The 25,635-nt window shown below is 33.6% G+C and overlaps 4 protein-coding genes across 4 annotated transcripts; 1 reads left to right on the forward strand and 3 right to left on the reverse strand.

Annotated features, from left to right (window-relative positions):
• The first annotated feature begins 3,750 nt into the window (after window positions 1-3,750).
• On the forward strand, window positions 3,751-7,623 carry LOC129876538 (protein WHAT'S THIS FACTOR 9, mitochondrial). The gene is made up of 4 exons (XM_055951995.1): window positions 3,751-3,989; window positions 4,901-4,989; window positions 5,195-6,835; window positions 7,008-7,623. The coding sequence occupies exon 3, from the start codon at window positions 5,270-5,272 to the stop codon at window positions 6,497-6,499; it is 1,230 nt and encodes a 409-aa protein (XP_055807970.1). The 5' UTR covers window positions 3,751-3,989; window positions 4,901-4,989; window positions 5,195-5,269; the 3' UTR covers window positions 6,500-6,835; window positions 7,008-7,623.
• Window positions 7,624-8,319: 696 nt separating this feature from the next.
• Window positions 8,320-12,147, reverse strand: LOC129877184 (leucine-rich repeat receptor-like tyrosine-protein kinase PXC3). Its single transcript, XM_055952669.1, has 2 exons — window positions 9,288-12,147; window positions 8,320-8,964 (listed from the first exon to the last, which is right to left on the reverse strand). The coding sequence occupies exons 1-2, from the start codon at window positions 11,626-11,628 to the stop codon at window positions 8,639-8,641; spliced, it is 2,667 nt and encodes an 888-aa protein (XP_055808644.1). The 5' UTR covers window positions 11,629-12,147; the 3' UTR covers window positions 8,320-8,638.
• Window positions 12,148-19,171: 7,024 nt separating this feature from the next.
• LOC129876784 (probable protein phosphatase 2C 55) lies at window positions 19,172-20,149 on the reverse strand. Its single transcript, XM_055952278.1, has one exon. The coding sequence runs from the start codon at window positions 20,147-20,149 to the stop codon at window positions 19,172-19,174; it is 978 nt and encodes a 325-aa protein (XP_055808253.1).
• Window positions 20,150-20,535: 386 nt separating this feature from the next.
• LOC129876181 (zinc finger CCCH domain-containing protein 49-like) lies at window positions 20,536-25,635 on the reverse strand. The gene is made up of 5 exons (XM_055951530.1): window positions 25,435-25,635; window positions 25,209-25,331; window positions 23,698-23,967; window positions 23,001-23,224; window positions 20,536-21,756 (listed from the first exon to the last, which is right to left on the reverse strand). The coding sequence occupies exons 2-5, from the start codon at window positions 25,311-25,313 to the stop codon at window positions 20,916-20,918; spliced, it is 1,440 nt and encodes a 479-aa protein (XP_055807505.1). The 5' UTR covers window positions 25,314-25,331; window positions 25,435-25,635; the 3' UTR covers window positions 20,536-20,915.

The following is a 25,635-nucleotide window of genomic DNA, read 5'->3' on the forward strand; positions in this document are numbered from 1 at the left end:
ATATCACATATATTCATATATCTTAAATGCAGAAACAAAAGCTAATCTAAATAGATCACCAACACGTGATTTTTAGAAGATGAAATGATAGAAAATAATATCATGAAATAATGGAGGACAAGATGAGTGAGAAACCAATAATAAAAACTGGTACAAGGAGGAGGCACGATAGCGAAGATGGGAGGTTTAGCCTAGCCTTCAGGTCCTATAAAAAAAATGAGAATAAAGACAATTTAACAATGCATAACTTATTTGAAGATTAAAAAAAATTAGTAAACTAGTCACTGAAAATAGACTTGGACAAAAATAATAAAATTAAACTATAACAAATATAATCCAGAATATCTAGATAAACACAAATCTTAGAAAATAAATACATATTTATAATATCTACCAAACGAAAAAAAAAGAATTTAGAAAGAAGATACCTGACCCATCTGGTTGTTTTGTGGTGTAACAGGCACGGGTGGGCAGAAACGGCGCATAGCCTGTTGTTAGCCGGAGTTTGGAGCCACAACGTTTCTGTTGACATCTTGGAGACCAATCAATGCTCAAGCAACATCAAACTAGTTTAAATTATTTCAAGCCACCATGGCAGTCAAGAAGAGTACACAGTATACACAACTTAACACTACACTGAGCTTTGAGAGAGAATGAGAGAATAGAGATGAGACAGAGGGCAACTGGCAAAGTGGCACTCTGAATCTCTTATACTCTTATTTAGGTTTAGGAAAAATTATGTTTAGTAATTAGTTGCTGAGTATACTTTAAATGGGCTTGGCCTGTTTAATTAAATGAGTTTGGTCTATTGAGGCTTATTTTAGATTTATAAATTATAATTATCATACATATTTTATATGTTTAGGGATAAAAATATAGTAAAATATAATAAATTCTTAACGGGTTAACGGTTTACCCAATAACAAAATTGAGTAATCCGTTCCCCACACCGATAAGCCGTTAATTATAAAATTTAAATCCATTCCCCACCCGTTAATCCGATAACTCAATACCAATAAGCCAATAAGCCAATTTTGCTGTTGGGTTATCGGTAGCGGACGGTTTTGAACAGCCCTAGGTGGCGGGGGGGGGGGTGTATATGAGAGTCCTAAATATTGATTTATAGTACGAATGTAGTCAAAATTTTGTGTTGTTTCGAAGTATTTTTATAATTTTTTATTTGACTAAAAGTCTGCAAGTTAATTATTTAAAAAAATGCATCGGATGAAAATGAGATTTCTTGGATATTTATAAATTAAATAGAAGAAGCTAATTTTTTTTAAATCTTTTATATATAAAAATGTAAATATCCTATAAAAAGGCCATAAAATTAATTTTAAAAATAGTAAGTAGCCTATAAAATCAATTCTTATTCATCTTATTCGAACAAATATTTTATACGTCAAACTTTTTCTTTCTTTTCAAAAGTACTTGTTTTAGAAAATTCAATTGTTTGGCCAAGTTTTTTGGAGAAAAAAGTAATTTTGAGTGTCGTAGAAATTATTTTTCAAAAGCTAAATAAATTAGCTTTTTCCAAAAGTACTTTAGAACATTGGTCAATCACAAGGTACACCTCTTATATTGACGTATTTTTTAAATTATTTAGTCCAATAGAGTCACTCAACAAAAATACTTTTGTAAAAGCACTTCTCACAAAAACACTTTTTAAAATAAATAAAATTTAGACGTTGGTTAAATAAAAAAAAATACACATTTTCTTGAGTGATTGTTCAATTGAATTTTGTTTACATGAGATCTTCGTGCAAAGCACGAACATAAATATTAGTATTATTAAAAGTGATAAACTTCAAAATAAAAAATTGAATTATCATTGTGCTTACTTTAAAATAAAATATTGTATGAGCCCGTTTGGATGGGCTTTAAGTTGGTCAAAACCAACTTAAAGCCCCTTTTTAGCTTTTGGACGTGTTTGCCTAATGCTAACTTTAAGCCATAAAGTTCTTAAAGTCAGTCAAAAATGAAAAGTTAGGATTCCTAACTTTTTTTTCTAAGTGCTTAAAGTCATTTTATTTGACCATGAAAATTACTTTTATATTCCTTATATTTTAACTAAATTCCCAAATTACCCTTTTTATTCTTTTAATCCTAAAATTCACATCATTTTCCTCATTTAAGCACTTTTATCCAAACACTTAACTGCTTATTTATAAAAATAACTTTCAGCACTTCAAAGTTCTAAAAGCACTTCATACATAAAAGTTACTTATTTTAAGCTCATCCAAACGGGCTCTATATCTACTTAAAGTAAATTTCTTCTATTAAATATTAATAATTTGAACGTTTCAATGTTAACATATATACTACTTAATTTGAAGAACTTTTAGTCTTCTTATAGTTAATGCCAACATTCTCAGAATCTCATTTATTATATCATGTAGTCTTTTCATTTTCTTTGTGAATTTTATCTCATTCTATTTATTAACTCGTATGTTGGTTCGCGAAAAGGTTAAATATATTTTTAATTGATTAATATATTATTTGATAAATATTCTAATAAAGATTGTAATAAAAAGAAAAAATACAAAATAAGTTGCAATTCTGAGATTGCCTACTTAGAAAATTTTCTAAAGAGACATTTTCAAGCTACAATTCAAATTTAAAGTTGTTGATAAAAAAAAAGAGAGGAAAATATAATAGTTGATGTGAAAAGTGTCAATTTATTGACAATCTAATCATCATAGCTTCATAGTAATTTCACTAATTATTATAGAAATACGTGGTTCAATCAACAATATCATAACTTACATGACTTTCTTATCATAAGTTACATGACTTTCTTATGTATAAATGACGTTGTAATAAAAATAAATAAACAAAGATATATTGCGGTAAATTAGGTGGAGAAAAATATTTAAATTATATTCCAAAATAATTATGCACAAAATACAAAATTTAGAGAGGTTTTATTTTGTTTACCTCTGAAATTTGCTAGAAGAATCTACTATACCCTTACATGGATTTTTCTTAAATAAAAAATTTAAAATTAATTTTTTCATTTCCCATTAAATAAAAAGGGTAATTCTGGCCTATTTGTGCAATGATAAAAGTATATATGAGCCATCTGTGTAATGGGTATATGTGAGTCACTTAAATAACGAAAGGTATATCCGTTCTAAATCGCAAAATTGAGGATATATCATGCCTTTTTCCTTTTATGCAATTGAAACTAGGGTTGTGGTGGAGTGGTAAATACTCCTTCATCCTTGACTAAAGGTCTCTGGTTTGAGTCTTCCTGGTTACGAAGTCGCCTTTGTTAGGGAGCACTTTCTCCCCCACTATGAAATTTTTCGGCGCGAATTCAAATTTAATCGAGCTTCAATATGAGTGTCAAAAAATGGAAAACAAAAAAAAATTAGTAGTAGAAAACATTGTAAACACAATAATAATAAGATCTACACCACATCATGAAGAAACGAGTAAAAATTAGTCATGATCATAGACAGAGTTAGAGTTCTGGCAAGTAACTTTACCCAAAATTTTATATAAAATTATTAAGAAATTCACTTAATATATACTAATAATTTCTTTAAAACCCAATAAAATATCCTTTTTAAAATTCAGAATCTATAAACTCAAACCTATGAATCTACTATAACTGTAATGTTGAAAAGAAGTGTCGGTGGAGTGTTTGTGCAACGAGTTCAATCGAACCCGTATTTAATTTCTAACATGGAGTACATATATATATGTGTGTCTGTCTGCATGTGAAAAATCACTAAAATTTCAACAAATATTAACTCTAAATTCATAATTTCAAAAGTATAATAACTTCAATGCAGAGAGTTGTAAAGATTAAACGAAACAAGTTTAAATCTTGAATTCGCTGCGAAAATATACCTAGGACGGAACTAACTGGCCCATTAAAAAAAGAGTCCAGCCCAGTGTTCCTTTTGCTCTCTTAGGCTTCCTCGCCTTCCTCAGCTTTGTCATTATACATTGTCGTGTGCCGCAAAATCCACCGGTGACCGGTAAGTTCGACAATTTTTTTATTTTTTTGTGTGTGTTTTCTTTATTTGAGAGTTGATATTTGGATTTTGAGATTCTGATTGGTCACCCTGAAAAATCGAGTAATAAATAGAGTAAGCATAGAAGAAGTAGCTAATTCTTGTTTCGATAAATTTAGTGTCTTTGATCTTGGATTGATGGTTTTAGATTTTTTTTCTGACTGTCTGTGAACTGGGTTTAAAGCTTACGCTATGTAATGGTAAATCTTGTTTCATAAAGTTTGTGTCTTTTAGTTGGTTATTGACCTAAAATTGATGATTTTGGGTTCTTTCTGACTTTTTGTGGATTGGGTTTCTGTTTCTTAGTAGAAATGTGGAATGAGCATTTAAACATTGAGGAATTGTGTAATGTTATACTGGGAAATTCTTAGTGTGTGTACTATAGGAGTAGCTTAGGCTATGCAATGGTAAATCTTGTTTCATAAAGTTTGTCTTTTAGTTGTTTTTTTAGCTTCCATTGATGGTTTTGGATTATTTTTTATGAATTTTAATGGAGTGGAGTTTTGTTTCTTAGTAGTTAGCATTTGAACATTGAGGAATTGTATGATATTATACTAAAAAATCATAGAATATGGAGTACATTTTATGGCATGCAATGGTAAATCTTGTTTCATAAAGTTTGTGCCTTTTAGTTGGTTTTTGAGCTTCCATTGATGGTTTTAGATTGGTTCTTGGATTTTCTATATTGGGTTTCTGTTTCTCAATAGCTGGCATTTGGAATCGGAAGTTGTGATATTCTAGTTGAAAATTCTTTGTACATCAGGGTACAATCTCTATTCCTGATCAATTGGCGCTTCAAACATGTTAGAATTGATTCTTTTGTACTTAGAAAATATTCCTCCAAACAATAGCCTCATGTTGGGTAATTTGTTCAGGTTCTTTTGCCTCTCAGTAGATAAACGTATGGGTTGTTCAGCCATTGCCATATTTCAAGCTCATCAAAAAGAAGTATAGGTGCAAAAAGGTGAGGCAGACAGTATAATATAGTGGCGTCTAAAAGTCCAGATGATCAGTAAAGTGCATTAACCAGCTATCTGTTAGCTTGCCGCAAACAGCAAAGATGATTGATGCTTTCCTGCTCGTCTAAACTGCGTATTCTTAGTAGTTTTGGGCTCAGAGCACAGGCCAAGAGCAAAGTATATATAACTCAGTGTGTGTTTATTTTCTAGTGAATATCAACCTGCTGCCTCTCGCAAGACCTGAAAAGCCACAGTCGAACAACACGGAAACACATAAAGAAGTTGATGACAATGATCGTCAGGAGAAGCAAGAAGTGTGTATGTCTCTTGCATGAAGTCCTCTTTTCCAGCCACCCACTCCCTTGTGCATACACCCAGAGGCAGAACTATGTAGATGTGTACATGAAATGGAAGAAAGACTCTTTCTTTGACTCCATCGATACCATTCACAGATCAGTTCAACTCAAGCCTTTAATTGCTCTCAAGAACTGCATAGTCTCCTCTTCGCCTGATGATTATTGCATCCCTATATCAACTATTTCAAAGAAAGGCTTAGAGTTAGGAATATCCATTAAGGTTGCCAGGTTCTTAAGGTTGTACCCATCTGTTTTCGAGGAATTTACTGGCCCTAACTACAATTTGCCTTGGTTTAAGTTGACCCAGAGGGCTATTGAGCTTGATAGAGAGGAGAGAGAGGTGTATGTAAAATTTAAGGATGATATCATTATGAGGCTGAAGAAGTTGATACTGATGAGTGGCAGGGAACAGATGCTTCCTGTAAAGATAATTCAGGGTCTGCAATGGTATTTGGGGTTACCCGACGAATTCTTAAGGAAACCGGAAGATAATCTTGATGGGTGTTTCAGAGTTGTAGAAATGGAAGATGGATTAAAAGGACTGGCTGTTAATATTGATGGGAGTGAAAGGTTTTTATCTGTGATGCAGAGGAATGCGATGAGGAGGGGAGTGTATACTGGTGTGGAGGGTGAGGCAATAGAGTTTCCACTGTATCCATCAAAGGGATTGAGGCTTAAAAGAAAGATCGCAGACTGGTTTGATGAGTTTCAGAAGTTTCCATATGTTTCACCCTATGAGGATTATTCAGGTTTGGATCCAAATAGTGATATAGCAGAAAAACGAGTGGTGGGTGTGCTTCATGAATTGCTTAGTTTGTTTGTTGAGCATGCTGCAGAAAGGAAGAAACTTTTGTTTCTTAGGAAATACTTGGGGTTGCCGCAAAAAGTTCACAAGGCATTTGAGAGGCATCCTCATATCTTCAATTTGTCATTGATGAATAAGACTTGCACTGCAATACTAAAAGAAGCTTACTGTGATAGAGGGGCTATCGAGGAACATCCATTAGCAAAAGTTAGAAAAAGGTACATCAAATTGATGAAGGAGTCGGAGGGTATACTGAAAAGTAGAAGGTTAAACAACAGGCCAATTGATCGGGGTGATTCAAATATCAAGGACTTGGATTGTACAGATGACGAGGATAAGAAATTTACAACTTAACTCTGCTCTTTATGCTTGAGCCACTATAATCAGGTGTGTGATTGAAAAGAGATTATAAATGAGAAGGAAAAGAGAAGTAAAAGAATTGTTCAATCAGGATTTGTACGCATTTGGAATGAAATGAAAAGACTCTTTAATCTGTATAGCCTCAGAGGTATGTTTCTCTCATTCATTCTGCAGTTCTGCACTGGCCACAATCGTACGAAGGAATAGTCATACTATTACCAATGGACCCTCAAACTCTTGATCAATGGTACATGATTAGCTTATGTGATGTATTATTAGCTGACTGATGCCCCCCTCTCATATATTCTATATATGAAAAGCATGGCACTGGTATGTAACAATATTGGATAGTTTTATGTAGTTTTTCCTCTACATATAATTGCTATTCCATGTGACCTATATCTTACTTTTTTTTCTTATTTTCATGCTTTCTTTTATTGTTTCTTCATACGTACCTTCCCACCTGACTATGTGCCATTGCTTTCTGCTCGGTTTTCTCAAGTTTGAAATTATTGAAGTGGGAGCATCATTGAGTCTGTGCTCTTTCAAGTACCCAACACCACATGGAACTAAAATGTCCTTGTTGATGCTTTCATGTTTAGTTCCAAGAGTCGATGCTTTGTCTAGTGTGGGAGTGAACTGTGGATTGTGCATGTTTAATCGTGCTCATTACAATCCCCTATCAGGAACCTCCTGTGACTTTTTTGGTGTAGTTCAAAACAGATAAGCGTCCATTGCAGACTGCAGAAACTATGATGGATGGCTTTCATGATTAAGAAGAAATCTTTCTGACTGGAAGATAGAAGAATATGCACGAACAATTCAGGATCATCAAAAGCAGCAATACAGAGCTGGCATGATAAGGAAACTACTTAAAGAGTTTAAAATTAAGCATAGATCAATATATGTAATGAAATAAAGTGTCTTATAATTGCCGTATTCCTGGTTTGAATTGTGCTTTACAACCAAGATGTAAAATATTGTGTACTTTTTGGTTTCCCTACATGTTTAAGGGAACATAAAGTCCTCTTTTTCTGTACATTTTTGGCACCTTCTTTGTGCAATCAATGAATTTATATCAGTAATAAATAAAATTGTGATCATTATGATTCTCAGTATATCAAGCATGCATGCAGACAATATTTTAGATTTTTTGATTTGAAAAGTTGTTATCATGAGGTGGTCGTAAGGTCTGCAGACCTCACTTGTGGGATTTCACGGGATATGTTGTGGAGTTATCATTAAATTCCCAGGTTGGGCCCATTGTTACTTATTAGACTGGGTGAGTGGTGACACCTCAATTCCAAGCAAGTTGGAGTCGACTATGTGAGTCTCCACTTTACTTTACATGTTGTACCATTTAAGCCAATGAAGCAAAAACAGTAACTATAGATTTACAGTAACAAATTAAAGCTGAAATAGTCTTTTCCGACAACTTATCAGCTCGTGAAGCATCAGCTTCATTGTACGAAATCTCAGATTTAACCAGAGATATATAGGAGTATAGTATATGTGTATAACATCGAAGAAGCCAGAAGAACTGTTGTTTCCATAATCTATATACACCAGAAGCAGCAGCAGGATGAATAACCTCTCAATATCTTCCCTAGGATAAAGGTCTTGCCCTTCCTAATATAAAGGGAAGTAAAATACAATTGAGAACCCTCTCTATAGAAGGCGAAGTTAGAATTTTCACCAAGAGGGTTCAACATCTACTATATATATAAGGAGGTTCGGATGAACTCCCTTTTGCCCCTCAAGCTACTTGCAAACATACCACTCCAGTAAGAAAATGCCAAACCTCCATTTACACATGGACAAGAAAAAGAACTATATATGATTGAAGGCCTAGTACAAAATGGTACATATCACAAACCATATTAAGAACTGCTTCTGGCTTTTAAACTTTCCCATCTAACCTCCTGACTCTCTAATGTGAAAATCGAATACAAACTTGGAGCTGATCATCAGAGAAGAACAGCAACCTCAGACAATATACATAGTTTAACTATTTTGACCACTAGTCTAGGCTAAGAACAGTGAATTTCATACGGTTTTTGTATTTCTACAGGGGTTTTCATGATCTGAAGTTCTGAGATTGAGCAGAGACTTTTGGATGATAGGAGTTTTGATTCAACTTTGTGTAACCTCTTGAAGCATTTCTACCACCTTCTTCATTCTTGGTCGTTTTGCTGGAATGGTATCGGTGCACATCAATGCGACTTTTAGAGCTGCAAGCATTTCTTTCCTCCAAGCAAAAGAAATGGTGCTAAGTCTCGCATCGAGTATCTGCTCTGGTGTTTCTCCTCTTGCGGATGCACCGTGAACCCACCTGACCAAATCAACTCCTTCACCAAAAGCTTCATCAACAGGTAGTCGGGTGGTAAGGATCTCGAGCAAAACAACTCCATAGCTATAAACATTTCCGGGAGCTGTTACTTGCATTGTATATGCATACTCTGTTGAAGAAAAAGGAATTAGTCAGACACCAGAATTACAATTTCAACATAAAGAAAATACTCCCTCTGTTTCAATTTGTTTGCCCAATTTTGACTTGAGACGGAGTTTAAGAAAATAATGAAGACTTTTTAATTTTGTGATCTTATACCAAAATGCCCTCCAATCTTGTGGTTTTAAAAATGTCCCGTGGAAAGTTAAAATCAAAGAGTTACTATAAAAGGAAAGAGACTTTTCTTTGGTACTAATAAGGAAAATAAGATAAACAAATTGAAACAAGGGGGAGTAAAATGATTAGCCAAGTCTTTCAAGTCATAGAATATACCTGGTGGAATGTATCCAAATGAGCCAGCAACAGCACTAATACTTGCAGTCCCTCTAGATGGATCAAGAAGTCTGGATATTTCAACTTCAGCAACCAAAGGGGTGAATTTAGAATCAAGAAACACATTCCCTGAAGAAACATCAAGATGGATTATGGCCACGTGATGAAGGAACGCTAATCCTTCTGCAACTCCAATGGCAATGGAAAGTCTTGTAGGCCAGTCAGATTCATATTCAGGTTTCTGGCTAAACTCATGAAGAAACTGAGCTAATGTCCCATTGGGATAGTATTGATGTAAGAGTAGAACAACATCCTCATAGATTGCAAACCCAATAGGCCTAGTCAGATTATCATGACACAGTTTACTTAGCTTTTCAAGCTCTCTGATCATCTTGCTCTGGTGATGAATTATAGTCTTGTCCATCGACTTCAGACTCTTAACTGACAAAATCATCCCAGAAGGCATGTCTGCTCTATACACATTGCTGAAAGTGCCAGTGCTAATCTTATTTGTATCTTTCCTGACTGCCTTTACAACTGCATCAAAATCTATTGCTTGCTTGAGATTTTCATCGAAAACATTCCCTGCTATGATCACTGGTTTGGTACAGTTTTCATCGATGGTATTTCCAGCTTCCATGGTGGTTTTCTCTTGTTTCTCCCTCATCATGTACAGTAAAACAACCACTGTCACAGATATAAAAATTGCCAAACCAGAACCAACAACAGCCAAGATGAGCCGGTAGGAAATTCGGTGATGATTACTGTTGTGCTCAAAACCATATCCACAATCACTACTCAAAGGCTCACCACAGAGCCCTTTGTTTCCAAGAAAACTTGAATTTAAGCTCTTCTCAAATGGAGCAAAAGCAGGTATTGGTCCTGTGAATTGATTGTTCGAAAAGTTAACCTCTATCAAACTCAACATGCCTTTCAATTCCAATGGAATATTCCCTGACAGCTGATTATTAGATACATCTAAAGAAACCAACTTGTCGAGTTTCCCAAGATCCTTAGGCAACTGTCCATGGAGATGATTATGACTCAAATTCAATGAAATCTGTAAGTTCTTCATATGACCAATCTCAGAAGGGATGCTTCCAGTAAGATAATTACTCCCCATTTGCAACTCAAGAAGTTTTACACAGTTCCCAATCCCATGAGGTATTTCCCCTTTCAAGGAGTTCTGTCCCAGCAGCAAGAACTGTAATTTGGTTGTGTTGCATATATCTCCTGGTATGGTTCCATTGAACTTGTTGTTACTTAAATCAAGCTTGTTGAGATTCTTGCACCTCAGAACTGAAGTTGGAATCTCTCCATAGAGGTTATTCCCCGGAACAATAAACTCCTGTAGATTATTGAGATCGCCAAACTCCGGAGGGATAGTTCCAGAAAATCCATTTGAAGCTAAATTAAGAAGAGTAAGATTAGTGCATTTTGCAAATCCTGAGACAATTTCCCCGGAAAGTGTGTTATTATCTGCTTCAAAATAAGTAAGACTACTTATATTTCCAATTGCTTTGGGGATGCCACCTATCAGCTTGTTATTCCCAATTCTAATGTTTGAAAGGCCTTTGCAATTCCCAATTGAATCAGGAATAGTGCCAGTCAACTTATTATTAGTCAGAACTAAAAATTCAAGCTTTTCCATAGCAAAAATACTCTCAGGAATTGTCCCTTCAAGCTGATTTGAATGAAGATTCAACAACAAAAGCTCAGAATGTAAGCCTAAGTTAACTGGAATATCACCACTAAACTCATTCTCATAGGCTGCAAACACTCTAAGATTAGTCAAATTACCAATCCACATTGGAATAAAACCACTCAATTTATTGGTAAATATTTGGAAATAGTGCAAACTCTCCATCCCTTCAAGCTCATCAGGTACTGAACCAGTGAGCAAATTGTTTGAAAGATTCAATGCTCTAAGGTTCTTGAGCTTACCCAATTCACTAGGTATAGAGTTTCTAAACATATTAAAAGACAAATCAAGAAACTGAAGCTCAGACAAATTCCCAAATGCTTGTGGGATTGAACCTTGGAAATTGTTATTAGAAAGGTCCAGCCACTTCAATGCTTTGAGCTCAGATATTAGAGTCAAATTACCTTGTAATCGAAAACCTGAAAGATTCAGCCTTTCCACCATTGAACTGTTTGAGCTGCTGCAACTAATGCTATGCCAAGAACAGAAATCAGTGCTATTCAGATCCCAACCAGGTATTGCTAGCTCTTTACCAATTGCTTCCAAAATGACTTGTTCATGAATAGCCTGTACAGTCCCAAATTGAGACCTTAACAACAACCCCACCAGCAAAACAGTGAACAACCTCAAAATTACCATTTTTAGGTTGTTTTCCAAGAAAATCTTTAATTTCTTCCCTTTTTTTTCCCTAAAAAGAAAAAAACCCAAATGGTACAATCAAGAAACCATAAGGAACAAAATGCTAGAACCCAAGAAAACCCAAAAAACAAAAGAACCAAGGAAACTTGAACAGCTTAAAGAAAATGACCCATTTCAAGAATCTTGAAAATGGAACAGAACAATAAAGGTGCAATCTTTAATACTTAAGAATGAACCCCATGTACCAAAAGCAACAAATAAGTTGCAGAAACAAACTTTTAAGTGAAAAAATTTCAGTTTCAAGGACAAATAGAAGAAAGATGATGAAAATGGGGGTACTTATTTTGATTTTAGGAAACTGCTTACATGGGCCAGGTGTTTGGAGTTTCTGAAAAGAGAAAAGGGAGTTTGGGAGAGAGAATCTATGCTACTAATGACTACTACTTATTTGAGTACTCAACTCAAAACTGACAGTGTCACGAGAAAAGAGCAGTGTGAGTGAATGAAACTCTGTATATGAATCTCTGCAACTGCTACTTATGAATACTTCCAATAAATTGTATTATTTACGCTGTGCAAAATTAGTTGTATCAGTAAATTTACGAATAAAATATTTTAATGGTTTGATTTGATGTTGCAATTCAAATAATCTTATGTTATGAAATATTTTAAATAGTTTTTCTTTGTTTATTTAACACTTTTTTTTTTAATTCGTTCAAAACAAATTACTGAAGTAATTTTCATCTCATGTTGTCCAAAGATGAAAGTAAAAGACGGCGATATTAATAAGTTAATTAGGATTGTGATGAAGTGGTTGATAATTATTCTTTCATTCTTAATTAAAGATTTCGAATTTAAGTCTTTTTGAGTACGGAACCGTCTTTATTAAAAAATGCTTTATTCTCAATATGTGACTTTCTGATGCAAATTTAAATTTAGTTTGTCTTTAATACTTGTACCGGACATGAGATTGAAAACTAAAAAAGAAGAAGAAAGAAAGACCCATGATAATGACAATATCTTTTAAATAATTGTCTCATTTGCCAAGTAGAGTCTCTTAAAATCTTCTCTCGTTACCTTTTGTTACATCAAAAATGACTTGTAAGCTTTATTTTGATTGTCCTTCATTAGTTATTCATGAATTTTATTATTAAGATGTGTACTCATAATTTCTTGTACTAAATTCTCCCGATACATATATATTCAACAACCAAGCTAGAAATTTTGATAAAGAAATTTTAAAATAAATAAATTATGCTAATAAAAGCGGTTCAACTCCCCCTCCGATGTATATCTACTTGTTGTTAATAGATCTATAATAATACTATTCTTATAGATAATTCTTCTAAAAAGTTCATTAATACGTGAACTCATTAGTCTATGTCATCTAATTATAAGGTTTTTAATTCTAAATTTCTCATTTAATAGTATGCTCTTATCTTCTGACCAATATATCACAATATATTTGACATCATAAATTTTACAACTTTTAGTATGTGTCATAAATTTGCATATAATTACATATGCCTAGGATTCCGTCCCATGTGAGAAATGTCATGTTGCTCTTCTGCCATGTCATTCTTGAAATGACATAACACACCAGGAGAAATGGGGATGATGTTTTTTTTTTGTTATAAAATAATGGGAAAAAACTCAAATATGCAATCGAATTTTGAGAAAAGGCTCATTTATATCATCCGTTAAAAGTTTAGTTTATTTATGCTATTTTCATTTTAAAAAAAAGCTCATTCATGCCATTATTTGTTAACTGGAATAGCATAGATGAGCCAAATTTTTAACTGATGAGCCTTTTCTCAAAGTTCGATGACATATTTGAACCATTTTCATTTTAAAAAATAATTTAGTTAACGACATGACCGAATCATAATTGACCACGTGTACAAAATAGTTTTGCAAAAAGAAAAATATTTTTAGTTTACAAATAATGGCATAAATGAGTCTTTTCTTAAACGAAAATGACATAAATGAGCCAAACTTTTAACGGATGACATAAATAAACTTTTTTTTCAAAGCTCAATGACATATTTGAGTATTTTCCCTAAAATAATTAATATTTCATATGTTATAATATTACGATCCGTATCGAAATCGTATTTTACCCCCTTCAATGTCTATTATGCTCCAATGCATTTTAGGGAGAACCAATTAATTTTGGATCGAGTGTGAATGACATTTCATACGTAATCGAAATTTGATTCTGTCTGCAAACAAGTGAGGAGCTAACGTAAGCTTAATCGATCGTCATTTTCAGGGAAACTAATTTTTGTTTTTAATCTTCGCTGATTATGCATGTAATCTAGGAAGTTGATGTAGTTAAATAATTTTTTATTATTATATGATCAACTAGAATTAAATTCATCTAGAATTTCTTATAACTATCTTACAATTGACTTGATTTATATTAATAATCAGAATAAATAATAAGAAGGAAAAAGCTATCAATACTAACAATAGATGAAATATAACAAAGAGTAAGTTACAACTTATTATTATTACTATTATTTGATATTCAGTATTCTGACTGACAATTAAAATTTGCTTCACATAGGAATCATTAAAGGAGAAACATTTTTTATTAAAAATTTATCAATTTTTATGACTAACTCAAACTCAAAATCTAGGATTAATAATGAAAAAATTATATCCATCACACTAGGTGGATTTGCATATCAATATAATATATATATAAAGTTTAAAAGGGGGGAAATTTGAAGGAAAATTAATTGAATTATTTCACAAGAAGAATGGACCCACTACTAATGGGCAAACGGGTTACAAGTAGGGCATTTGCATGTTGTGAATAAATTAAATTAAATAAAAAGTACATCACCGCCTATTAAAAGATAAAAATATGTATAAATATATGAAAATGTAAATATTTTGTGAAATTTGATCGATGAGTGGAAAATATTTTTTTTTTTAAAAATAAATTAACCAATAGGATAGTTCTTTATGAACTTTTTAGTATTACTAATGGATTATCAGGTCTAAATTGTGGTTAGAACAAGGGATATGAAATTAAGTATTAAAACAATAATCAGCAAATGTATATGTTTTGTTTATTAAAATAGATATATAGTATACATAAAATATATATTTTCGATAATATTTAGCTGGTGAATATAATAACCTTGAATCGATTAGTCATATTTTTTAATTTTTTAATTTTTTAATTTTTGAAGGATTTAATCATAAATTCAACTTTTGTACATTTGACAATTATGAGCTCGACACTTCCTTTACCATTAACCAAAAGACTGAATCATTTTTATTAAGCTTTCTGCTGCTTACTTTTGGGATTAATTAATTAACCAGAAAACTAATCACCACTTAACAGAATCATTCACCACGCCGTTTCTTTTGACTATTTTGTTCTGCTGTTAAGTTAAAGACGAACATTAATTAAGTTAAATTGAAAATTTAATTTATTGATTAATTGCTTAAAATTATAATTATTGTTATGTTTTGAATTGTATGCAATTAGTTTGTCTTTCGTACATTAAAGGAACTAAGAGTATCATTACAAGTCATTAATTACCTTATATTTCTTTTTAAATTATTACTTTAGGGGTACCAAATCATGTGTACTTTAGTAAGATTCTTGTTTAGTTTTTTTTGTCAATTTATTTTGACATTTTTTGGGTTTCATCATTGCGAATAATTAAACACGTTAGCTATGTGCAGTGGAATTTTGGATGATGAATAACAATAACAACATATTCAGTAAATTTTTATTGATAATAGAGTACTACACACAAATATTATTTCTCTCTCGTGAAAATAGAAATAATTTTCTCTATGTTAGTGTTCCAAAACACTTATAAATTGGTGAAATGTTCTCTGTTCTCAAATTATCTATCGTGCTTTCTAAAAGTAGTTATTTCAAATTATTTATCGATTCAGAAGTTCAAGATAACTATCTTTTTTTGCCCATTTCACTCTTGTAGTTATTGTCTTTAAAACTACAAACCTCTCAATTTTGAGGTAATGTTATAATTGTTTAAATATAAATGAAGGCTAAAATAGTTTTTAAAAAAATCTTTTTCTTATATTAATATTTATTAAGAAATGTATAAAAAGAAATTACGATAGATAATTTGAGACGGTGAGAGTGAGATATTTTTTTTTTTATATTGTTCCTTGAAAAGTTACTACAAGACAGTCCGAACAAGTACTTCTAGATTTGTCCAAAAATGTTTAGGCAGAATTGATTTCTTTGAGGCAAGAAAGTAAATGTTTAGGTGAAAACTCACAATTATAAAGTAAAATATTGAATTAAACAACAACTAATAAAACATTTTCCTTGTGTGTACATAAGAACAAGTAAAAGAAAACAAATCCCACCTTCCAAGTCATTTTCACTACAATTTACTAAGGCAAAAGGACTATAGACATTACTCCACTCTTAACCAATTGCATGTGCATTAGTCATGGTGAGGGTGGCCACTTTTCCTTATTTCCCATCTTTTTCTTTTCATTTTAATCCTTGAGTATTCGAAATTAATCAATATGACAAAATATTTTTTATAGAGAAGTTTCTCGTTTTTAGATTCAAACACAAGATCTCTCTAATCTCAATTGTCCCACTAATTCTTTGGTGTTAACATATGATTCAAAACTCGATGGATAATAGATTCACCTATCTACCCTTTTTTCACTGATTAGTTAGGATGTGATTTCTAAGCATATTTTATTTTTAATTTTGTTGTCACCTTTAGCTTTTAACCGATCAGTTCTCTAACTGAGACTTTTGGCTAGAAAAAATGTTTTTGTTGCAATGATACTTCCATACACATTTGTCAAAATGAAATTTCTATCAATTATGAAATTTTGTTCGACAATAAATTACATTTTATCATTCTAATGAATTTATATAAATTAATATGGATACACGTGCAATATGCGTGTCCAAAACTAGTTCATTAAAAGAGATGAAATGCTTTTTATGGAGAGGATCAAATTCATCAAGATCTTTGGTTAAAGATGGAAAGAAAATGTCCAACCCCACACCCTTTGACGGTTCTTGTTTTTGTTGTTGACGGTAATTGAGAAATCTCAAAGTGCACACAATATACTGTTAAAAACTCGACAGATAATAGATCGCCCTTGGATACTTCTCCACCGATTAATTTGGATATTTGTAATGTAGTAGAATCATTAAAAGATGAATTTTGTTATATGAAGAAGTTTTTCATTCTAGAGATCAAATTCAAGATCTGTAATCAAAGATGGAAAGAACTCGTGAAATGCCCTACCCCATATTCTTTGATGGTTCTTATTGTTAATATTCTTTTTTATTGATAATTAAGAGATGTCGGCGTGCACGTAACCTATAGTCCAAAACTAGACGGATTATAGGTCGACCCCTTGATTCATTAAAGGATGAAATGCTTTTTATGAGGAGGTTTCTCATTCTAAAGATCATCAAATTCAAGATCCTTTGTTAAAGATGGAAAGAACTCAAACGTCCTACCCCACGTCCTTTGACGATTTTTGTTGTTATTATTCTTTTAGATTGATAACTAAGAAATCTCAGAGTGCACGCAACAGACAATCTAAATCTCAACAGCTCATCCCATTCTCTACTTAAATGATGGATTGGATTCTTTTGTGCCGACAATGTTCAAACTTGTAACGTATATATCATTATTCACACATCACGTGTTATGTTCTTACCGCTAAACTAAAGCCCCATAGGCCTTCATTTGTTCTTATTCTCTTCTAAATAATATATCACTTAGATATGAAAAACCAAAAAAGTAATCAAGGAAGTCTTGTTACCAAACAAACAAGATTTCTCCATGGAATCTAAAATTGATTGATATTTGAGCTCTCACTTTACTAGACATGCATCATGACCCTTGTATTATGCATTGTCTCAATATTTAGGACACCAAAGGTCCCCCACCCTCAAAAGATAAAAAGAACAAAAATACCCCACTACTTTAGGCTCTAGAGTAAAATGCTCTCTTGCTTTATGTTACATCATGGAAGAATTCTGCAAATGTTGCACTACATTTTCTATCTACTAATTTCTGGATACGTGTATTTTACGTTATTTTTTATATATTCCTTAGAATGATTTGATCATTAAAAATATGACAAGGAACACCAACTGAGGGGTGTATTTTAATATTTAAAATTAAATCTTTTTAGCAACTCAATTGCAAATCAGCAAACTTTTGATTTTGATATTGAAAAATCTAATCAAACATTTAATTTGTAGGATCATTAAATTATTGTTTCAATAGTCAAATAGTGTAATTACATACAAACAGTGTAATCACATTAAAAAAGAACTATATCAAAATAATTACAGTATATGTTACAAAAGTTTATTTGCTCTTCAAAAAATAAATCTTTACAAGAATCTTCGTGGAACTTTAAGAGAAATGATGATGATGTTTTCTGTTTTTCTTTTTTAATATCATGAAGCGACATATAGATTTGGGGTCTCCTAACCATTGTGTCATTTCTCTTTTCTTTTCTAACTAAGAATTAAATATATATATATATAACTAATTCCCTTCATATGAAGGGGCGGAGCCAACTTACAGGGGGTTCATCCGAATTTTCTTTGAAGAAAATTTATATTATTTATATATAGTTAAAATAATTTTTAATATATATAGTAGATGTCGAACCCATTCGGCTAGTTCATGTGTTACTTTTTCAAATTTTGAATCCTCTTGCTAAATTTTTCGACTCCATCACTATTCATATAAATTCGAATTGACCCACATGAATGACCCATTCAATTTCTTTCAAATATAGTGGAAGCTGGACTGTTATTGGTGACGACATCTATTGGACTAGTGGAGCCAGGGAAATTCGAAGTTAGTTTATAAGTTTGCTAATGATCTTACCACAACTTTCAGTTTATTGCACTAACAGAAGTATTTTGATTCATGTGAACCCATAAACTACTCTCGAGATCAAGTGTTATATAATTTTAAAAATATTCGAATATAAATGTGTGAATTCATACTCGAAGTATCACATAATATGTAATATTGATTAAGTGCATCTCTCTAAGAAAGAATAAAAATTTAAATCTTATATCTTATCTTTTTCGTTTTAAAATTGGGTAATATCTTTTTAAGTGATTATTGATAGCACTTTTGCTGTTTTAATTAATATTTTTTCTTTCTTTTTTTGCTTTAACCTTTCAAAAAAAATTCAAGTTTATCCAATTAGAAAAATATTGAAGCAGTGTGTGTGTTGCATTGGTTACATTTGCCTCTGTTAATAGATGTTTTCTACTAAGCTCTAATTGTTTCTATTTTCTTTTTCAATCATACTACTGTTGAATGTATATATATATATATATATATATATATATATATATATAATGAATCTTGCAAATACATGAAATAACAAAAAAGCAGAGTAGCTTCACTATACTATTAACTATATATGCACATTTGCATTATACAATAAAGTGTGCACATTATTACATTTTGTGCTTCATAAGCAACGTATAAAGTACATTCAATTTTTCTACTCCATCTAAATTTAATTATTATTGTATATAAGCAACAATAACAGTAATATCATCAATTCTTCCTCCTTTATGTCGTCCCTTAGATGCTCTTGCATATGGTGTATCTGCAAATCTATCGAATGAGTTGTACAATGCAATGTTTCCAATTTTCTTAGCCAACTCCTTTGCCTTCAACTTCTCATCGATCGCTCTCCGAACAATTTCCTCAATTTCACTTTCATTCATATTATCAAGCATCCCGTCCGTTCCAATCATCAAAATATCATCTTTTTCGACGTTTAATTCCATCTCCTGAGCAACGCTAGGATTATCCCTGCAGTTTCCCAATTGATACGGACATCCAAATGATCCCCGTTGTTGTATCGGCGACTTATATATAATTTTCTCCTTTCTGGTTAGGAAAAATCCACTATCGCCAACATTAGCAGCAACTATAGTACTTTTTTCCGAGTTGAGGGTTATAATACAAGCTGTAGACGATCCTTCGGGCTTTGTGTTTTTGTATGCTTCTTCAAGAACCCTTTTAGGGTTCACGTGACCTTTCGTCGGTTCATTATCTGTAGCGATAAGTGAATTCTTCATAAGCTCTCTCGCGTATATTCCAGCGTCAATCCCATGTTGAGCCCAACCACCAACGCCATCAGCGACACCAATAGTTTGGTATACTTCATGGATGAAGTGTGCATCTTCACCTAGCGGCTTCTTTGGATTGTCTTTGGGTATGTATAAAGATCCAGCTACCATTTTTAGACATGGTAATTTGTTGCTACTAAATTCGAGTACTTTCTTTTCAACGTTGTCATCCAGTACTTTCTTGAATGATGGAACATCATCATGACTAAATTTGAATCTCTTGTTGCTGTGATTTTCCAGATGATCATTAACTTGATAAGAAGAAAAGTCGTAGTACCTCTTGTAGCGTGGCAGGTTGAAAAGTTCATCAAAATTGTTGGAAGAATATTGATCATGACCTAATGATGATAAGCATGCAGCCATTGTGTGTTGATTAAAAAACTTATATAACTTTGGGAAGTTAAAAATTATGTGATGAAAGTGAAGGGTTACTAATATATATATACACTTGCATTATGTTGTAATCCTAGTTAGAATAGGTTAAGGAAAAACAATTTTTGGAAACTTTTTAAATGGAATATTTAGAAGAAAGCGTGTAGTAATTAATCCCAGTTAGAATAGGTTTGGGAAACAACAGTTTTTGGAAACTATCTAAACAGCTTGAAGTAAGTAATCCTCCTGCGTAAGGGAGTGAAAAGAAAGTGAAATTTTACTTGAAAAATAATACTCATGGACGGAGAAATAATAAATTTTCCAACTACAAATCTATTAACAAAATGTTTTCTAATTGTGTTCAGTTAGGATGGCGATGGTCATAACTCATAAACTTTCATTGATCATTGATTGTGTACTTCCAAATCAAATGACATGCCTCTACGAAAAAAGAAAGAAAACGATAGTAACGTTTAGCAAGTGTGCTCATGCACAACGCACAAATGTAAAATTCATAAAACCGCGGGGAACTTTTTTTAAAGGGAAAAAGACGAGGGCAAAATGCAATTTGCTCAAATGATGAAAGGTTTAAATGAGATCATAGTGTAGCAAATCGAAACTCGAAAGGTTGGTAGAGACGAACCTAACACAAAAGGTTTTCATCTGGCAAAACAGAATCGACACTTGATTCAAAATGGCTACACGTTTAAACATTGATTCTTCTTCCCATTGCAGATGCCTGACAAAACTGCCCAGATTAAGGCTGCTGTGTGGTTGCTGCTGCAGCTGGCTGAGGGATCTGCTGATGCGCGGCTTGCTGACCCCTAGGTGGTGGGGGTGCTGTAGCTTGATAAGGTGGAGGAGGATACTGCTGATAAGGTGGAGGAGGTGGTTGCATATACCCATAGGGTGGATGATAATAAGGCGGGTAAAATTGACCTTGAGGTGGTGGCCCTCCAGGTGGATATGCATAACGTTGTCCTTGTTGATGCTCAGAACCGCTCTTGTTTTCACCAGGACCAGATCCTGTAGTTGAACTAGAAGACCCTTCCTGGGATGCAATTACGGCACCCATCCTTTGTGGATCCATTGATGGATAATATGGTCTGTCTTGCTGAGGCATCGGGGGTATGTTGAAGTAAGGCATGGATGGAGGTTGGTCCTGAGTGCCTGGAGGCTGAAGAGGTTGATTCTGCTGCTGTGATATGACTGCTCTAGGCAACAAACCACTGTGAGTCAAAGCAGCCTGCTGTCTTGCTTCATCAGAGACCTCGGACTCTGGCTTGGGAACTTGAGGTCTCCCCCAGAGTAGCTTCAGTCTCAGGCCCTTTATCACCAGCTTGTTTGCAAGTTCCTCAGCTGCCTTCACCGCACCTTCTCTAGTCGTGTAAGTCACGAAAGCACAACCACGCTGGACCACCATTTTAATGGACTCAATTTCACCATGTGCATAAAAATGGTCCCTAAGGTCCTGCTCAGTGATTCTTGCATCAACACCACCCACATAGAGGGTTCTAATGCTCTCGTCATCAGGGGGCTCCAATGAAGGCATTTCACCTGCTTTATTAAGTAGCTTTAAAGCCACTGGATCATTGACTCTGCAATCATTTAAGGTACAGTATAGTGAAAACTTCGTCAGTTGAGATCAGCAAGATAGTAACACAGATCATTTCTTCAACTTTAAGTAGGCGAACAATGTAGGATAAATAGATCTCTGTAAAAGAGGACAGGTAGATAACAAGCAAAAGAAAAATGACCAGCAATTAGATGTCATCAATAATCGGCCTAGCCATCACGTAATCATGGAGAGACAAGGTAAGGTAAGTTTCAAAAGTGCATAGGCTATTTAATTGATTGGTCATGAGGAAAATGGTATCTTTCTAGAGTTATGTGTCTTAACTTAACTATGTCCATAACCATGGAGTTGACTGGGTTCTGGGTTGTAACAACCTTGCCAGTTTCGGCAATTATTTGAACCTCATCTAGATGTTGAATCATATGAAAAAGCATTCACCAAAAATTTTCTTCTTAGACTTCCAATGGTTGTTGAGTGCAAGGATTTTGAACAAGCATGGCATCTAAAGATATATATTTAAATAAGGCATACCTCAAATACAAACAGAGGGGATTGAGAAACCAGAAAGGAATAAGTCACTGAATAAAGTATGGGAATGAAGACTGCCACTAGTAGAAAGCAATTACACCACACCAGCAACTTTTTTAGCTGCAAAACTATGAAAAAGTGATTATAATATATTGACAGCAGGACTTTAAATGTCAGATCTGAGATAAATTTACATGTTCATAAATGTTTTTGTTTATAATTTCAATGAGGGTAAAAGAGCAACTCAATACAAGCTATTCACCTCCTAAGTCAGTTGACCAAGTTCACGTTACTGTCTTCACACATTGAGATACATTTTACTTGAGTTGTTTTGCTTCTTTCTTACATGATAAATGAGAACATAAGCTCCAGGTCAATTCCCATTTTTTTCTCCCACTTGTTGTACTGACGTATTATTTAGTTATACAACAACAACATACCCAAAGTAATCCCACAACGACGTATTATTTTAGTATTTTATATAATATCTTGTGGCCATGCATACAACTCTGGCCTTCATCCTATATTAGCATTGCAACTAAGGAAAACAGATAATATGTCTACCGTGACTAATTAGTCTTCATGGACATATCAACAGAAAAGTGAACCAGCTTTCTCACACCCCAACCGCTAAATTAAAGATCAGAAACCCTATCACAAATATGTCAATACAAATATATGAATTTCATTGGAAAGAGGAGAATTTCAGATCAGCAACAAAGAATCAGATTGACATACCCATAGTAACGGTCTTTGATATTTTGCTGTGACAACTCCCCTGTTTCAGGCATCTCATGCCGGTAAGGACACTCCAAACCTCTTGTACATTGACCACGTATATAGAAACTGCAAACATGTGCCCGATTTCTCTTGTAGTATGGAGTTGTTCTTTGAAGCTTCATGATAGTATCATTTGCACGGACTTTCCCATATGAAGATTCATAATCAATACCAGCTCTTGCCTGGTCAAAAAATTAAGTATTACTTTGGGGAAAACCAAGAAAACAGAAAAAAAACATCAGCTTATTTTTGTTGAGGTGCTTCTTGTAAGTTCTAAACTTGGTTTCACCAGGTTTAATTTCTCCTCCTAATTTAAAACTGCACCTCATCCCTAAGTAGTTCCCAGCAAGATTTGGATGCGGGGGAAGGGGTTACCTAGAAACAAAGCCTCGAAATTGCCTAAACGTCAGCTTATAGGATAGTTTCAGCTCATAATTTGGCAACTCATCAATTAAGTTGTAGCTTTGCAGTATGTTCTCTTTAAGAAAGTAAATTAAGTTTAGAAAAAACAAAAAGAAGAGTGGCCAAAAGCTTCAGCGAAATATTTTGTTGTCCTTATTTATGTATAAGTAAATTAAATGGTCCTACAAGCAATTAGTAATGAAACATTTCATTCATAACTATAAGTTGGGCTTCCAGTTAGTAAATCACATACCCTGCGGTCATGCTCCTCTGCAAAATATTCTCTATTTACGTCACTCTTTGGGATGGCATCATTTGAGTTGATACTGAGAGCAGTGTCTCTGACCTGAACTGGCAAACCATATTCAAGATCTAACAGGCAAACTTGACAAACATTCTTCAATTTGCTGCAGGTCTGACAGATCTCAGACTTTTTGTATCTCGCATCCCGACCAGGCCTCCACCTGAACACTGTGAAGGGTCGCGTGCAGATCTTGCACTCCTTGTCATAATCTGCTTTTGTCTGTACGAAAACCATAACAAAATCAAATGTCTGATAGTGTAATTGGAGGAAGAAAGATTATAGTAGAGGATGTGCAGCTGAAACCGAAACAAAGTCAGAGACCAGACTAATCATACTGCCAAACTGGAGATACACTTTGAGCAAGAAATCAATTCCTACACTGTATGAAGACAGTAAACATCATAACAATGTTCCAAAAGTAGCAGTGGATCAGGAGAAACTGTCAATAGATAAGGTCCAAACAAAGAGATCTTCAGAAAGCCACAACGATTATAATGTAAGTGGTCTCACCTAGCTACACATAACTGGAATTTAAAATACAGTTTACTGAATCTAGCACAAAGACAAGCAATTACATAAATGCTACCAGAGATTAACAGTCCTTACAAAAAGGCTAACAGCCTTTCCTGTAGAGCAAATCTAACGAGTACCTTACTTAGGAATTTGGAAAAACACCACGATGGTGCCTTCATCAAAGGATCCAACACATCCTTCACAAAACTTCACATTCTTAAGGAACACTAATACATATTACATACCACTTAGACCCATACACTTAGGAATTGAAGTCTGTGATCTTTCAAGGTTGAGAAATGAGAGACTTTACCGGTTTAAACTTCAATAAAGGCACACTTCTTTATTTAATTTTGCACAATGGAACACAAATATTCTACAATTACTAATTATTCCTACTGTGGTTGAAATAAATGATGAATTCTTAAAAATTCACCCGAAAATATTACTATATTCACCTAAAACCATATCAATCAACCAATCATTCATCTACGCCACATTCACAAACTTTACTGTTGCCAATATGAATCCTCAATATCCATCTACTCTAGCCTCTTTGCACCTATATTCACCAAGGGCGGAGCCGGGTAGGGCCAAGGGGCTCATCCGAACACACTTCCACGGAAAATACTATTATTTATACATGGTTAAAATTATTTTTTATGTATATATAATATATGTTGAACCCCTTGGGTTTCTTTGCGTGTTTATTTTTCATATTTTAAACCCACTTAGCAAAAATCTTGCCTACGCCATTCCACCTAAACTACAACCAGAAATATCTCAACTTCTTCACCCAATGAAGTTTCCTACACTTGCACCTCAATAGCAGATAGGAGCAATGCAAATATGAAAACATTCAGCTTCAAAGGTACACGAGAATATAACAAACCGTAAGACCATTCACGACCTTTACAACAACAAAAGTTTGAAACGAAAAAATTTACCATTCGCACATATGGACTATCACCGAGACACGACTCGCATATAATAGGGAAATCAGATCGTTCCCATCCATCAGCTTCAGCATCTCTCAGCAACCTATGCGCCATCGATTTCTAAACTTCAATCTGCCAAAACAATAAACCTCATTCCAAGCAATTTATTACAGATTCTATTTGAATTTTAGCCTAAAGAAAAAGAAATCTGAAAAAGGTGCGAAATCAATAGTACCTGATTAAAGCAATTTAAGGTAGTGAAAGTTGCTGTAATGGTAAAATCTTATATATATATATATATATAGAGAGAGAGAGAGAGAGAGAGAGCTCTAAAGAAGGCGGATACGGAGGTTGTCGGCGGCGGAGAGAAGAACCTTCCGATGAACGAGAGCGAGGCAAATAGCCCAGTTCAGCCGGGACGAAGAGAGATAAGAAG

Source organism: Solanum dulcamara, chromosome 12 (assembly GCF_947179165.1).
Source record: "Solanum dulcamara chromosome 12, daSolDulc1.2, whole genome shotgun sequence".
Taxonomy (NCBI): Eukaryota; Viridiplantae; Streptophyta; class Magnoliopsida; order Solanales; family Solanaceae; genus Solanum; species Solanum dulcamara.

Bases quoted from the DNA above. Each gene is read 5' to 3' on its own strand.
- LOC129876538 (XM_055951995.1), top strand. From the start codon at position 5,270: ATGACAATGATCGTCAGGAGAAGCAAGAAGTGTGTATGTCTCTTGCAT.
- LOC129876784 (XM_055952278.1), bottom strand. From the start codon at position 20,149: ATGGCTGCATGCTTATCATCATTAGGTCATGATCAATATTCTTCCAAC.
- LOC129877184 (XM_055952669.1), bottom strand. From the start codon at position 11,628: ATGGTAATTTTGAGGTTGTTCACTGTTTTGCTGGTGGGGTTGTTGTTA. The intron at 8,965-9,287 runs GTATATTCTATG...TTTCTTCAACAG, and splicing joins ATTTGGATACATTCCACCAG to AGTATGCATATACAATGCAA.
- LOC129876181 (XM_055951530.1), bottom strand. From the start codon at position 25,313: ATGGCGCATAGGTTGCTGAGAGATGCTGAAGCTGATGGATGGGAACGA. The intron at 23,225-23,697 runs GTATGTGATTTA...TTTTTTGACCAG, and splicing joins CAGAGGAGCATGACCGCAGG to GCAAGAGCTGGTATTGATTA. The intron at 21,757-23,000 runs GTATGTCAATCT...AAATGATTGCAG, and splicing joins ATCAAAGACCGTTACTATGG to AGTCAATGATCCAGTGGCTT.